The 16,046-nt window shown below is 36.5% G+C and overlaps 1 protein-coding gene across 2 annotated transcripts in view; it reads left to right on the plus strand.

Annotated features, from left to right (window-relative positions):
• Positions 1 to 16,046, plus strand: part of srrm3 (serine/arginine repetitive matrix 3) — a 119,369-nt gene that overhangs the window by 52,303 nt on the left and 51,020 nt on the right. For both annotated transcript variants that reach the window (XM_015383671.1, XM_015383672.1), the window contains exon 2: positions 12,593 to 12,889. In XM_015383671.1, coding sequence (XP_015239157.1) covers positions 12,600 to 12,889 — 290 coding nt within the window. In that variant the 5' untranslated portion in view covers positions 12,593 to 12,599. The remainder of the gene's footprint in view (positions 1 to 12,592; positions 12,890 to 16,046) is intronic.

The raw sequence follows: 16,046 nt of genomic DNA on the forward strand, positions 1-16,046 counted from the left end.
ATACAACATTTCAGTATCGATACTTTTTTCAGTTTCGATACTTTTGACAACCCTACCATAGACCTCCATTATTTGAATGTCAGCAGACAGCAAGAAGCCTCCCAGATCTCCAGATGCATTTGAGATATCAAAAAAGTACTCCAGAGTGTTGTTTAGCATGGGGGTGAGTAGAAAATGAAGGCTAATCATGTTTTGGGTGTACTATTCCTTTAATCCTAGATGCGGTTGAATCTACGTATAAAGATTTGACATCAGCATTTATATCGCAGTCCAAGATATTAGCTGACAGATTGTTCTAAATGATTAAACCTCTGACTGAATGTGGGCTTCCACAGCTGTTTGTTTTATAGACGACTTGTCTAAAGTTTTTCCTTCACTGTCCGTCTTCCTTCCAGGAAGATAAATGTAACTTTTGCTAGATTGCATCAAGTGCACAAGACAAGGAAACAGCGTTGAGTGTCTACAGCCATCTTTCAGCCCTGTTGCTGTCTGGGTTGAGCTTCAGTGCTGTGTTCCAATTTGTTTAGTTGGGACTGCCAAATTAATGGGATCATGGGAAGTACAGCAAATTCCTGATCCATCTAATTTGCAAAGGATTTTTTTTTTTTCTAGTGTATGACAATGATCCCAAACACAGTGCCAGTGCAGAGAAAGTGTTTCTAGCCTGAAAAAACAACAACATGGTAAACAGAAGGAAGGAAATGACAACAGATATACCAGACTAAAGGTTCTGAAAGGAAACAGGCAGCAAGTTGTTATGATAATGCAGCAATTTCAATAAAAATGAATGAAGCTAAAAATGGTATGATTCAGCGTTTGCAAACCAGTTTGATGGTTTTCACATCCATCATCCACTGTTTGCTATCAGCTGATCAGAACCACTGAGGAGACCAACCGATAGACCCGATCTCATGACAGAACGAGGATAAACTACCTCTTAGCCCAAAGTGAAAAAGATTATAGTTCCTCCATAAAAGAGAAACTCAAGTTTTCATCAATCATTTCCCTTCTGAGACACAGAAATCTGTGCGACTCTGTGACTTAAAACAGACCCACAAAACTGGAGTTAGATAAAAAAAAAAACTAAAGTTAGCAGCTAAATAAGAAAAAGCACTAAGATTACAGGAAAAGCTTAACTTTAGAAGCTCCAGAGGGTTAAGTTATTGAGATTCATCAACAGTGTCAACAGTAAATGAGGTGTGCTTGTCTTTTAATGAAAGTTATAACTTATTTTTAGTGATAGCATTTATTCTCATCCCTTATTGAAATTATTTCTGTAGTTGTTTGAAGGTTGTTCGTCTCTTAGCTTCATATAGGTCTGTAATTTCCAATACAGGCGTTGTATTGCAAAATGTATTCCCTCACCAACCATTACTTTCATATTATTTTAGGTTTAGGAGCAAACTTCCTGAAAAGAAGATCATATGCTGATGGCTGTCGATCTCTGCTCTGATTCATCCCAAATGTTTTCTTTAAGGTTAAGGTCAGGACTTTACACACCAGTCAGGCTCATCCACACCGAACTCTAACATGCACGTCTTTATTGACTTTGCTTTTTGCACTGGACCAAAGTCACTTTGGAACAGAAAGTAGTCGCACAGTGTATGCCTAGTGGCCAGTGAAGTAATTGGAATGCTGTATTTCAATTATTTGGATGGATGAGCATATATTTTTGCCAATATAGTTTATACATATGATTTTTTTTTTTTATGTCTGATGGAGGGACCAAAAGTCATCTGCTTTTGCCCAGTATTTATATTTTATTTTAGCTATTTAACAAATAGTTTCAATAATTCATTCAATCGTTGTAATTTTTATCAAGCAAAAAGAGAATTCTACATTTGAAAGATTTTCTTTATAAGCTATGACCTACTTTATGTTACTTCTTACTTGGAGGCTGCAGAAAAAATGAACAATCTAATAGAAAATACATAATTTGCCCCCTAGACAGCATTTTAGTTACACGTCTGTTTCTAAGTAAAAAAAGAAAAAAAGTTATTATGCTTTATGTCCAAAAAATTTCCTTTATTTTCTGTTCTAAGATGAGTCATGTCTGATAATAATACTTTCCAATAACTAAAACCATTCATTTGAAAGTGTTAAACTTTTTCATTTTCCACTAGATTTTCACTGGAAGACTAAATTACCTGGCGCTGAAATTAATCATCTTACATTCATTATGCAGAGAAGGTTAGAGAGCTAATTGCGGATAATTTGGAAACATTTTCCTGTTGAAATAGCCTCCGTTTAGTGCAGAGGCAAAGTTGTGTTTCTTTGTGCCTTGTTTTGACAGCCAGAGTGAGTCAGGCACACAGAGATGAGCCCATCTATCCCCTGCCACTGACCCCACTAATCATGTCAGGAGCACTCTGATGCTAATCATCTCTCCCAGGAGAAACTGCACAACGCAGCTCACTGGAGTTTCTGTGTTAGACTAAAGATATGCTACAAGACAATCAAAATGAATGTGAAGAATATACCTGAGGTTGGACAGATATTCAATCAGTCTCTCCTTATTTTTAAGTGTTTCTGCCATTAATTAAAAAAATATATATCCAAAACCTCAGTAGAGGAGTCAGGGAGAAAGCTGACATGAAGTTTAAAGCAGGGTTAGGTTAAGAAGCCATATTCCAAGCTTTTCACATCTGCACTGCAAAACTGATCTAGAAATAAGTCAACATTTCTTAGATTAAGTGTATTTAGTCTTTAATGAATATTTTTACTCATTACGCACTGAAAATAAGACAATGCAATTTTTTCCTATTTAACTGTAAAGTGCCTTGAGATGACTTGTGTTGTGAATTGGCGCTATATAAATAAACTGAATTGAATTTTAAATGTAAGTTGTCTTGATCCATTGGCAAAGTGTCTCACTTATCTCGTCAATTCAAGAAAAAAATCTGTCATTGTAAGAAAAAATAACTGATCTAGATTTTACATTTTTTCCAGTGTGACTGTTTTAAACATCCTTGAAAAATAAAAGAGCCCCAATACATGATCATCCACAAACTGACCGGCCAAAAAATGGCTAATAGATAGTAAATGTGTGGAAAAATGCACATTACTCTGATAATGATTCCTTATCTTTAGCATGGTGGAGGTAGCATCATGAGGTGGGATTTTGTTTCTTCATTAGAGACTGATTTGTATATGGAGGAAACTAAACAGAAGGTAATAATAAAAATAAAAAACAATTAAACCTGCAAAAACTTTAAAGTTAAATTAGTTAAAATTAATTTATATTATTGTTCCAAGCAAAGAACTTGTTTTGTAAAGCTAATTTTCAGATCCAGAAATAAAACTCTAAAATACTTCTTAACAAAAAAAAAAAATTAAGATAACTTTGCTGTTTTCTTAGATTTTATTTGATCAAGTTGGGTAAAAAAAAAAAACCTCATTTATTTATTTATTTTTTTTTTGAAAAATTTTTTTTTTCAGATTTTGTATTTTCAAATTTCTCTTTTTTTATATTGTGTTTTATGAATTGCATTATTTTCAAATCATCTTTTTACACTTGATATCCTCTTGATTTAAAGCCAAACACAAACACTCTCTGTAGGTTTGCACATTGACCAATAGGAATGCATCTTTGCTCCTTAAATTGAATAAAAGCCCACACTCAGAATTAAAGAGAATGCTATCTTTAAAACACAATTTGTAAAGAATGCAGTTTGTAAAAAACCTTCTTCTGTAAAAGAGTAATTTGAAAAATATGAAATATGCAATGCTTTTTTTTTTAATACATGAAATTGGGAAAAAATAATTCTGAGAAAACAGCAAAACATTTCAACCTTTTTTTAGATGTTTTTCACAGTTTCATTTCTTTTTAAATTTCTATTTACGAACTGTTTTTTTCTTCCTTTTAAATACACATTTAAAAAGCATTTTTGGAATAATGGAACAAAATTCACTCCATAGTCTGCCAGCTGAACATCAGTGAAGCTCGATTTACGAGCTTGAATGCAGGACTTGAACATCACACTTCCTTTAGAAAGAAAATATCTTTAAAACTATTTCTGTCACTTTTTTTTCTGTTATGTTCTATTCTGTGAGGGTCCTTAACATTTCTGTAGAAGGTTTTGATTTTAACGCATTGAAATTATAACAAATAGTACAAACATTTTTTCAAGTATTTAAGGTTACCAACATGTTTTTTTCCCTCATAAAAATCATCAAAGATTTCCTGCCACTGTTCTCTTCTATTCTGCATGCTGGTGTGGTGGGTAGCATTGTTGCCTTGCAGAAAGAAGGTTCTGGGTTTAATTCCCGGTCTGGGGTCTTTTTGCATGGAGTTTGCATGTTCTCAATGAGCATGTGTGGGTTCTCACCGGGTACTCCAGCTTTCTCCCACAGTCCAAAAACATAAATGTTAGGTTAATTGGCCTGGTTGTGTGCTTTTGTTTTGCCCTGAGGCAGACTGGCAATCTGTCCGGGGTGTACCCAGCCTCTCGCCCATAGACTGCCGGAGATAGGCACTGGCCCCACCGCGACCCTGATAAGGACTAAGCTGGAGAAAATGGATGGATATTCTACTTCAAATCATTTTGTATTTCCTTGATTCCACTAATTAATTTAGAATATGTTGATTCAAGCTGTATTTGTTTGGTTACCTTGATTCCCGGCATTGCCTGAAGGGCTTTTGCTTGGAAAAGGCATCTGCTTTACTAAATGCTATCAGTGGAGTTCTGCACCAATTCCCTGCCATGCTTCCGGCTTCCAGAGCCTGTTTGAACCACGATTAGATCTCATTCTAACATGTTTTTCATTAGAGTCAGGTAAATGATGAAATGTGGAGCTGCTCCCGCTCATAAAATAATTACATCCGCAAAGCTTCTTGTTTATGAGCAAAAATGCTAAATTTGTTATGCAGCAGTCATCGCCTATTTAAACTTTAGATTCTTACATCTTCAAAGGTCACAGTGCACATCTGTCATATTGATTTGCCTCGTGCAGAACTGCTGCTCATTTCGTATGCACCGTGCATTTAACTAGCAGAAAAAAAGTAGAAAAAAAAAAAGAAACAGCAGTTGAGGCTGTTTGTTTCCTGGCAGCCGACAGCCATCTGACGTGCCTGGAATAAAGACCGGTGACCTTGTGAGAGCTAACCACATTCTGCAGGTGCCTAAAGCCTGACAACGAAACACACGTTTCCAGCAACGGGGGGAGATTATTTTAGAGAGAAGAACGATGGGAAGGACAGTGGGAGATAGGAGGATTTACTTGGCAGGAGTTGGAACATGGGCACACAGGTAGATTCGTGAAGAACTCATCAAGAGGGATCCTGCAGGTTTGCTGTGAAAGTCTCCATTAAGGTCAGGACCCCAGTACTGCCACTCTGTAATCACAGCCGCCGCTGGACGAGGCCCAGTTGTCACTCATTGATCAGGACACAGAGCAACCTACAAAAGACGGGGTGATAAGGGGAGATTTCCTTTTTCACCACATGTTGCTTTAGTAGATCTGAAATTAAAAACGCCAAATTATCCTGCAGTGATGTTGGCTTGTTGCAGCAGTGATGCAGCTGCAGATGAGTTTAGCTTCTCATCGACATTAGGGGAGCATCATGAATGACACTCCCAAATCTACTGAGTTGCCACAGACCTTAATTGTGGAGAATATCCATTACTATCTGTCTGCCATCTTTATTCTCCTATAATTACAGTAAAGCGCTGCGTAAACTGTGTTTACATAATGTGGGTCCATCAGGACTGTAATCACTGTGCAGATGGTTATGCATGCGTTATTTGTTTAAAGAGGCCTGCTGTACATTATTAAACACGATCATATGCTCAGATACAGAATGTAAAGAGAAGCTTTGATGGATTCAGTCCAAAAGCTCAGAAAAGAGACATTTGACATCCCTACTGAATAGGACTGGGTATTTTTGCCAAAGTCCTGAATCGATTCAATTTTTATTCATACAGTTCTAAATCGATTAATTGCGATTCGATCTGTTTTTACAGTATTGAAAGTGGTTCAACCGTATTTCAAAATACTCATGTATTTTATTTTTTCCTGTCATATTAAACACAAACTTGTAAATTGGACAGTTTAAACTTGAGATGTGAACATAACTGTCTCAAAAGTGCAAAGTTGTTTGTGAAAAGTGAAAAAGTGAAGCCTCACTTGAGCAAGCAGACGTGACACAACAGGGACACAGCAGACATGCATGAGCTGCATTATCTCCGCTGCATAAACCGTTATGCAGCATTATCTGTAACAACTACAGGGTGTTTGCTGGTCAGCCCCCATTTGTTAATGTCTTCAATCAACCTATTGACTATATTTGCAGCTGTCTGTCGTGAACTAATCTTGAGTGCATCTTTCCTGCTCATTTGAATGTGAACGTCACACACGTCATTATAAAACTAATCGATCTCATTCCCTAAACATCGATTTAGCACAAATGTAAAGGAATCGATTCAAAATCGATTAAATCGATTTTTTTTTGCCAGCCCTACTACTGAAGTCTATTGTTACAACTCAAAGAAAAGCTAAAATATAAATTAAAGACCTTTCATCTTACCTGGTATTGCCTTCATGTTTTGTTTTTATTACAGATATATTTGATTATTTAGCCAAACCTCAGTGGATAGAACTTAGGCTGAAGTTACCAATAGGAATAAACCCTGCTGCCTCTTAACAGCTGTTAAGCAGATAAGCTTCAATTAGTTAATGTTTTTTACTCTTTTCTTTCTAATATTGTTTAGATAGGAGGGGTAGCAGCTTTTCTAACGTGAACACCAATCTAAAAACAGAGCCTTCGACATAAAATGAAACGAGGGATAGGAATAAAGTGTGAATGTCCTTGTTTAGTGAGATCACCAGGGTGGTGATACGATGGTGGAAAGTAAAATAATGAAATCCTTTCTAGTGTTGCTCACTATCAGCATAACGTTCAGAGACAACTGATCCTTTTTAACCAACACCATCATTTCCAGATGCTAACCTGAAAGTAGCAGGACTGGAATTGCTTTATTTGTTACATTAACACAAGTCCATATGATTGTCTTTAAATGGAGGAAAGATCCTTCCTGCACATCCTGCACCGATTTGATTTACTTTACAGGCTTCCAGAGCTCCTTTGATCATTATTAGATATCATTTTTACAGGTTTTGTTCTTAGAGTAACTATGATGAAATAATGAGATGTGCACTTCAATGTTTCATCTTTTACCATCAGCAGCTCTGTCTCCCCTGAGAAGCACCACAACATCAGCAGAATAGAAACTACAAGTGACAGTAGAACTGGTTTCATATCTTTTAGAACTTCCACTATCTCTGAGTGTAAAGGTGAGGCAGAATACTGCCATGATTTTCATCTCTGTCTAGTAACAGCAGACAGGATGCTCTGATTGGCTATTTTTTCTTCCTGATTAAAAAAAAGATCATATGCAGAGCTGGGAAAGACAACTTCAAATTGACCATGGTTTCAATTATTACTATTAATTATTTTTTTAGTAAGAGACATTTCTTCTGATCTGTTTCTAAATAGGATTTATTTTACTTTTATTTTTTTAATCCATTTGTTCCCCGGGCGCTGCACAGTGGCAGCCTACTGCTCCCCAAAGGGGATGGGTTAAATGCAGACAGTTAATTTCTCCATTGTGAGAAGGACCAGATGGCCATTTGTTCGGGGACATATAAATAAACATCTCCTCTATTAAAGGTACTCAGGTGTTTGTCTTCGGCCGCAGGCCATGACATAAGCTTCAGTAATTGTTGTTAAAGATCTCTGACGATAACCTCCCGTTAAAGCAAAAAAAAAAACAGAGCATCATGGTAGAGATATGGGTAATTTCCTCTCTTATGTCATCTTAACTTCATGCAACATTAACTTTCTAATGTGTTTAAGATATTTTCTCTTCAGCTTGTGACCAATTATCATTATTAATTGCGCTTTAATTGTATGATCCATCTACGGCGTGTATAAGATCAGTCAGCCCTGTGTGGGCTGCCAGCCACCATGTAATTGAAAGATCTCGATGCTCAAGTGGGAATTATTGTAAGCTTTCAACATTCAGCAAAGACCGACACCTGGCACATGCATGGTTTTATTTACAGGCTTTGATTCTGTCATTTAAGGTTGGATGCTGCTCAAAAACAGACGCAGCTGGAGGGAAATACCTTTATTTGAAAAAATTATATTTTTAAATGACATTTAATTATTTGTTGAATTATTTTAAATGTAATATTTAATAAAAAAAAATGTAATATTAGACACACACACACACACAGATATATATATATCAACATATTCTCATTATCAGTTCGTATGAAATCGTACGAAAAGTTATGCACACTATTTCATACGTTTTGGACGTTTTTCCTTAAAAAACCACATCAGTGCGCTGGCAGACAGAAAAAAAAAGCAGATCAGCGGACGGACGTGAAACTGGGAAAAACAGTGCAATCATCACTTATTCATGTCTCTAACTACGTTGCTTGCTGTTTTATATCTTAGGGTTAGGGTCAGGGTTAGGGTTAATTCTATGTTAAATTCTATTTTCTTGAGTGGTGTGTAAGATGCGCATGCGCATATGATGAAAAAAACGTCCAAAACGTACGAAATTACGGTGCATAACTTTTCGTACGATTTCATACGAACTCATAATGAGAATACACTGTATATATATATGAATGTCTGTAGTAAATTTCTTTAATTATGTATTTTTTAAATAAAAATATATGTTATTTAACTGTATATCTATTTATACATCCATCCATTTTCTGTCACGCTTTATCCCAGCTGGGGATAAAGTGAGGGGTGCTGGTGACTACCTCCAGCTGTCTACAGGCGAGAGGCGGGGTCCACCCTGGACAGGTCGCCAGTCCATCACAGGACAAGCAGAGACAAAAAGGACAAACAAAGTTTCACACACACCACACCTAAAGAGAATTTAGAGAAGTCAATTAACCGAACAGTCAGATTTTTGGACTGTGGGAGGAAGCCGGAGTACCCAGAGAGAACGCACACATGCTCTGGGAGAACATGCAAACTCCATGCAGAAAGACCCCGGGCTGGGAATCGAACTAAAAACCTTCTTGCTGCAAAGCAGCAATGCTACCCACTGCCCCACTGAGCAGCCCAAGTCAAATCTGCAAAAAATATCTTTTAAAAATTCAAAAAAAATTGAAAGTTAAATGTGAAAAATAATAGAATTTTTTATGAAAAAGAAATCTCAGATAACAGCAGTTTCTCTAATTTTTTTGAATAAGAAGTTTTTCAAAGTTTAATTTTCTGAGCAGCCCTCTATTTATACATATAAAGTGAAATAATTATATCATTTTTTTAAATAAAGGAATTAATTAAATGAAATGTAATATAAGGATATTTAATTATTTAAATGTGCATTTTATTATGTATAATATATAAATAATGTATGAGATAAATAAATAAATATAACTTTTACTTATTTTGTCACAATTTACCTATTACCTGATGTATTTCAAGCCTCCAAATACCTCAGGGATCACATCATGATTGTGAAAACCATCTGGTGAACCCCACTTTATATCTTGTGACCCTTCCAGGGGCCCAGACTCCACTTTAGGAACATTTCAAAATGGCTGATTAGGTCCAGTGATTGTCTCACGTAGCAGATGATCTTATAATAGCGGTGGAACAGAGACCTTCATCTCCTGTAGAGATCCTAAACACGATCAGCCGAGTGGCTTCACAGCTTTCCTGATACAATTTATTGTCTTTTTTTTCTGTTTCTGCTCCTGTTTTTCACAAGACAGACTAACATGGTACGTGTAATGAGGCTGCAAGCTTAGACACACCATTGCAGAGCCCACATCTGTTGTTGCACAGAAGGCCTCTCCAATTTTCAAATGATATCTTCATTTTATTGTAGCTCATCACAGCAGAACCTGACTTTAACACGTGGATGGGCCCATATGGCGAAATCTGTTGGGAGTGTTACCTTCAGCTTTTTCAGTCGGCCAAGACATGACATCCAATAAAAAAAAAAAAAACATTTGTGTCTTTTCTCTCCCCGTTTCTGAGAGATCCATCCAGACTTGAACAGACATGTTTAGGTTTTCTCTGACTTCATAACACTTTCTACTACAGAACCAGTATGGTTTTCCTTAATGGAAACCATAGCATCATAATATTATACTTGTCGTGAAATTAATAAACAAAACGTTAATACAAATATTTCATTCATTTTTTTGGTTAATGTTTTTTGTAATAATTTTTGTTGGATGATATATAGGCTGATTACATCTGTATGAAACAATGTTAGTGAATGTTTGACGTATTGCTATTCCTGTTTAAAAACCTCAGAAAACATTTATAAAGGCCCATGCTTTGATCACCAAAAACATCCACCGCCTTTTAGAGATATACAGATACATCTGTGTGTCTATATTTTTGGCAAATGTTAGCGTTTATTTTTTTTGTATTGTCTATGGCCAATATGTGCATATATGTCGGCCAATTTATTAGTGCTGTGGTTTCCAAAAGTGCGGGATTGACCCCCGCGGTGATGAACTGTCATTGTAGTGGAAGAAAATTAGTAAATAAATCAGTTTTAGATTTTTTTAAATCTATATATCAATTGCAAGCTAAAATCTTAATGGTCACACAACAAAATAAATGGCTAAACCTAATATAATTGCACTTTAATGGTGGTAGTTTTTGCGATTTTAAGTAGATTGTTGCTTAATTCTTTGCATATTTGATTTACTGCTGTTGACTTTTCATTGTTTAACTGCTGTTAAAGTTGAAAGGAGGATTAGAGATTATGGGGCACTAAAACTTTCTTTTAAACAAAAGTTAGGGAACCAGAATTAATGCATTCAGCAGCCATAGCTTGAGATTACATGAAGTGCATGTATTGCCACGCCCTCCATTTTCAGTGCATTGTAAATGTTTTTTTAATTTGTTAATAATTGTTTGTTTTTTGTTGGAGACGTAAAAATTATCATTAGCCACGTATCCGCTGTCCCTCAAATTGTGCAAATTGTGATTACAAAAGCGTTTTTACACTTTAATAGGGTTGTTTTCCAGTTGTTTCGAAATTGTAATATTTCACAAAACAGCAATTGAAACGTTTTTTTTGCATCATGCAAGTGATGTGATGTTCAGCTGGAACTTTTTACATTTTAAAAAGATGAAGAAGAAGAAGACCAGAAGTAGCTGGAGGATGATATGTAGCTGAAACATGGCATTTTCAGATTTATCGCATGAACAAAAATATACACATGCAGTTTTAATTGTATTTGCTATTTCATGTAAATACTTCAATTGCAGGACTTTGTATTTCCGAGTTTATAAGAATATCAACATAGTTTTGCTGACATTTGTAATGGAAATATGGCTATTGTCCTACTATGTTCATGTAGAAGGATCTTATATCAGTTCATTACCCAAAGAACTCCCTGCTGATCATATTAGTGTCAGTAAAGGACCTTTGTAAGGTCCCTGTTCATTTAGGTTTACCTGAAAGTAGTTTCAAAGTGTGATAAATGCCATATCTTGCAGACAGTCGTATGTGTATCACAGACTGCTGTCATGGATTATCAGGTGCTGATTTACTGTATTACAGATTAGGAGATGATGCTTCCTGCTGTGGCGCCAACTGTTCCATCAGCCAAGAGCAGCATCGCTACGCACACATCCATGCCTGGTTTAGCATGGCACAGCACGTTAAAACGCTAACATATCCCCATTAACTAGTCAAAGATCACTGCAAGCAGCAGAGAAGCACATCACTGCCACAGTCCCACAGCATAAAGATAAAAACGTGGAAGTCCTGAAGCTCCAGCCGCATGTAGCTGCATCATCATCCTCTCTTGACAGTGATGAAGTACATCTGCTGTTTGTTGTTTTTTGTGTCCTTTGTGAAAAATGAAGCTATCTGTCATAGAAGAAGAAGAACAGCGATGCTGGGTGGCATCTGAGAGTCACGGTGATGCAAATCCCCCACCTCTCCATCTCCATGTACCCGTGTTGACCTTAGAGGAACAATTTATCTCGACCAGAACATGATCCATGCTGCATCTTCACCAGATGCTTTTCATACAGTGAAGTGACAGCTTCATCACTTCACGAGTAAAAGAAGCAGATAGGTGAATAAAGTCACTTTCAAAGAAAGTAAATGCATACAATCTCATCCGTCACTGGTCTCGTTGCTCCAGGTTAAACGCCAGGGAACAGTTTACCCTCTGCTCCCGTTCTACCTTTACTTTGTCCTACTACAAATGAACCCATACACCCTTCTCCCTTCCAAACCTGTCTTTATTTGCTCCAGGACTCAGGCAGAAACTGCTACCTGCGTCTTTTCTGGATGTGCATTTGTCTGTATCATTTTAAGGTGACATATGCAAAGTTTGCCATGTTCGCTGCTCACTTTAAGCAGAACTCTGCAACCTGTCTAAAGATATTTGAATCAAAACCCCTCATCTTACAGTTTGAAAGATGTGTTGGTTTCTTTAAGCACACATTTGCTGTTGCAGGCAACAAATGTAAATGTTTGAAATGGTTCCAAAGTATATAGAAATAATTAAACATAACATCATAAGCATAACATGGGATTTATGAACTCCACTTATCAATGTGCTTTTCTCTTTGCCTCCACAGAGTAATCATGTACGATGCAACAAGGGTGCCATCACCAAAGGATGGTGTAAACGCAGTGGCCCAACCTGTAGTCCCTGGATCTGAACCCGGAACAGCAGCGGGTGCAGGAGGGCCGGCAGCCACGGCGGTGCTGCAGGCCAAAACTGAGGAGGGTCAGCCAGGGACAGAGGAGGAAGAGGAGGTAATACTGGCGCCCGTCCTGGTGAAGAAGCCGCACAGAGAGATTCTGGACCATGAGAGGAAGAGGAGGGTGGAGCTGAAATGCATGGAGCTCCAAGAGATGATGGAGGAGCAGGGGTGAGTAACTAAATCCCAAAACAACTTGTGAACAAGCCATTTGTGCTGCTTTAGTTTTAGACATTGCAAACAATATATAGGGTGAAAATCAACTTCTGTATAATTAAACTTGTCCAAGATGAACATTTTATAATCCTTACTGCAGTGATAGATCATTCCAACATTATTTACACTACTTATATATGTTAATAATTTCAATCTAATTTAAAATCACTACCAGCATTTGCTGTGTCTAACATTTTTTGTATGATCTAGTTCCAAACAAATTTACATAATTGATCTGAACAGGATTTATGATCATAAGCTAATGATCTATAAAGCATTTGCAGTAATATAATCATGTTTGTAAATTTGGGTAAACATAAGGCTGAGGGTACTGCTTTATAATAAAACGTTTACCAACATTAAAGTAAAAATCTTACAAAACATTGAAAGTAGAAGCTGTTTACTTCCTTCATCACTTCATCACTTCCTTTTTACAACCTTCATCATTATGCCTCTTTTCCTGAGTTTCAAAGATTTAATTGATATGCCGTACAAAACAGTGCTGTTAATCAGCATCAGGGAAAACAGCAGGGTTTTTTTTAAGATCGTCATGTTAAAAAAAAAAAAAACACACAATTTATTTAAAGTCTGAGCTCTAGTCATGCAGAGCCATGTTTATTAAATTACAGAGATTAACATCTAAACAGAACAGTGCACTGAGCCGGAAAGTAGCTATATTGGTCTTTTAGACCTTCAGTTCTTTTCATTAAAGTGTTTTGGTTGATCATTTGAGCCTAAGTATTCTTGGTCTGATTATTAAAATGTTCCTCGCTTTAACACAGAGCTTTTTGGTTAGCTTTTTTTAAAGACGTTTATGTATAGGATGTTTTTTAATGTATTTGTGGTTCATTTTGGTTGTAATTTACCAAACATTTCCATAGTGATATGGTTGTTGCTTCAGATGCATAAGGATATGATCATTAGAAAATTAATTGATCCACCAGAAAATCAATTAATCCAAATATTGGGGTTAATTTTGTCCCATTATTGTTGCGAGTAAAGACCAAACAAAACAAAAAAAAGAATAATAATAAAAAAAAAAAACAATAATAAAAAAAAATCTACTTTGTTTGCAACAAGAAGAATGGAACAAAATTCAAAGTGAAAAAGTGAAAAAAACAAAAAAACATTAGGAAAAAAACAGTAAATATTCATAGCACAAGGCTATCACTTTGCCCTTATTCTGTTCAGCCTAATCATATGCATTTAGTTGGCCTTAGTATCTGTTTAGAACATACATTTTAGCCTTCTGCTTTAATTATATTTTCCCTCACGACTTACCAAAAGAGAAAAGTCATTTCTAAAATGTTCTAAATAGATTTGATTGACGTGCAAAAGGTTTTAGACATATCTGTTAAGTTTATGTGTGAATAGAAGAAAGCAAGAACTCAACTGGAGACATTTTTTAACTTCTGCTGCTCATTTCATGTCTGCGCTTCAGCATTAGTGTATTTAGTTGGAGTCTTTTGGATTCTAAGTTACATTTGTGTTTTCATAGAATGTGTTGTTTTCTATTTCCCTTTCTGCACAAGCTGTGGTAGAGAAGCTGGCACTGACAGGTCTATTTCTTTACAGCTGCTGAGTGCTCAAGCGGGAGCAAAATATTAAACCCAAATTCTGTTACCTGCCAAAACTCATTTTCATCTTCGCAGAGGAGGGAAAGTAAAAAAAAACAAATTATCGCAGTGGAGTGAAGTAAACACATGGGACAGTGTGTTTGCAACAGAAAATAGATCATCGCATCTTTCCTTTGATCGTCTGTGTATTTATAGCTGCCTGCTATGAATGTGTTATTGGGAGTTTGTTTAATCTCTTTAACACATTCTATGCATGGCTGGCAAGGAAAATACTATTTCTTGTTATAGTTTTACCCAGAATTAAATCTAACAGTTATTGTTCAGGCAGTGAATACGGATTCAGATTTGGTTAAGGCTGCCTTTGAGACCTTTGCTGGCAGAGAGATTGCTGTGTCGTGTCTGGGCCATGGAGAACTTGGTTAACATAGCCAGCTGTGTTAACATCTGCAGTACTGAAGGTGTCCTTAGAACATCCTATCTGAATGTTTTTACCAGCTAAGCCATACATTTTTACAAGATACTATTTTTTCACAACCCCAAACTTTTTCTCAAGATTTCTACCAATCAACACCAGTAATTTTCTCCCCGACGTGTTTTTTTATTTTTTATGATGCAGTTTGCTCTCTAAAGTTTTAAATAAATTTTAGAAGCAAGTCCCAGAACATGAATATATTTGGACTGATCAGAATAAATCATCCTCAATCATCCTTAGTTAAAGGTCTGGCCTCTCTGGATTGGGAATGCCTTTTCTGGTTCTTTTAGGGTTTTATGGATTACATGAAAGTTTGGTTTACAGGTCTTTGCTGTTTGACCTGCATTTCGCAAGGGACGGCCCACTTACAGATAGGGAACGCTTCCTTGCACTATGCAGGGAAAAGTTGGTGCAGAAAACAAAAAGATGGAAAGATGCACATCCAGGAATCCTGAAATGCAAAAAAAAAATATTCTTATTACTCAACTCCCAGGGAGTTGAATTAAACACTTTTAAAGTGTCTACATTTATCCACACCAGATCAAATTAAAGTAGCGCTTTTGAACATATTAAACAGATAAAACAGTGAGTCACTTGGAATGAAACTCTTAAATTCAACTCATCAGGAATGGATTCATCCAACACTAGTGGTTAGTGTTGAAAGCTAAACAGTACACACTAGTGTTAACACCTATTAGGATTGATGGGAAATCATAGCTGAATATAATCAGCATAGCAACGGTAATGTATCCCATGCTGTCTGATACATTGTAGCCACAGGTGCACACTTAGAGGAGCAAAAAAAGCATCAGGGCCCTCTTAGCACCATCAACACTTTAGTGCGAGTCAGGTGTCTTGCCATTAGCAGGATGAACTTCTGCATCCTAGGCCAGGGGTCTTCAATGTTTTCGAGGCCAAGGACCTCCAGACTGATGGCGAGATGGAGTAGGAACCCCCTAATTATATATATTGTGTTAAATTGTGTTATATCAAATTGGTCCTATAGTCACTCTTTTACAAATGTAATGTAACGAAGGCAATTCGGCTTGGGATTATTAAAATA

The sequence above is a fragment of the Cyprinodon variegatus genome, unplaced genomic scaffold (genome assembly GCF_000732505.1).
Source record: "Cyprinodon variegatus isolate N-32 unplaced genomic scaffold, C_variegatus-1.0 Scaffold291, whole genome shotgun sequence".
NCBI lineage: Eukaryota > Metazoa > Chordata > Actinopteri > Cyprinodontiformes > Cyprinodontidae > Cyprinodon > Cyprinodon variegatus.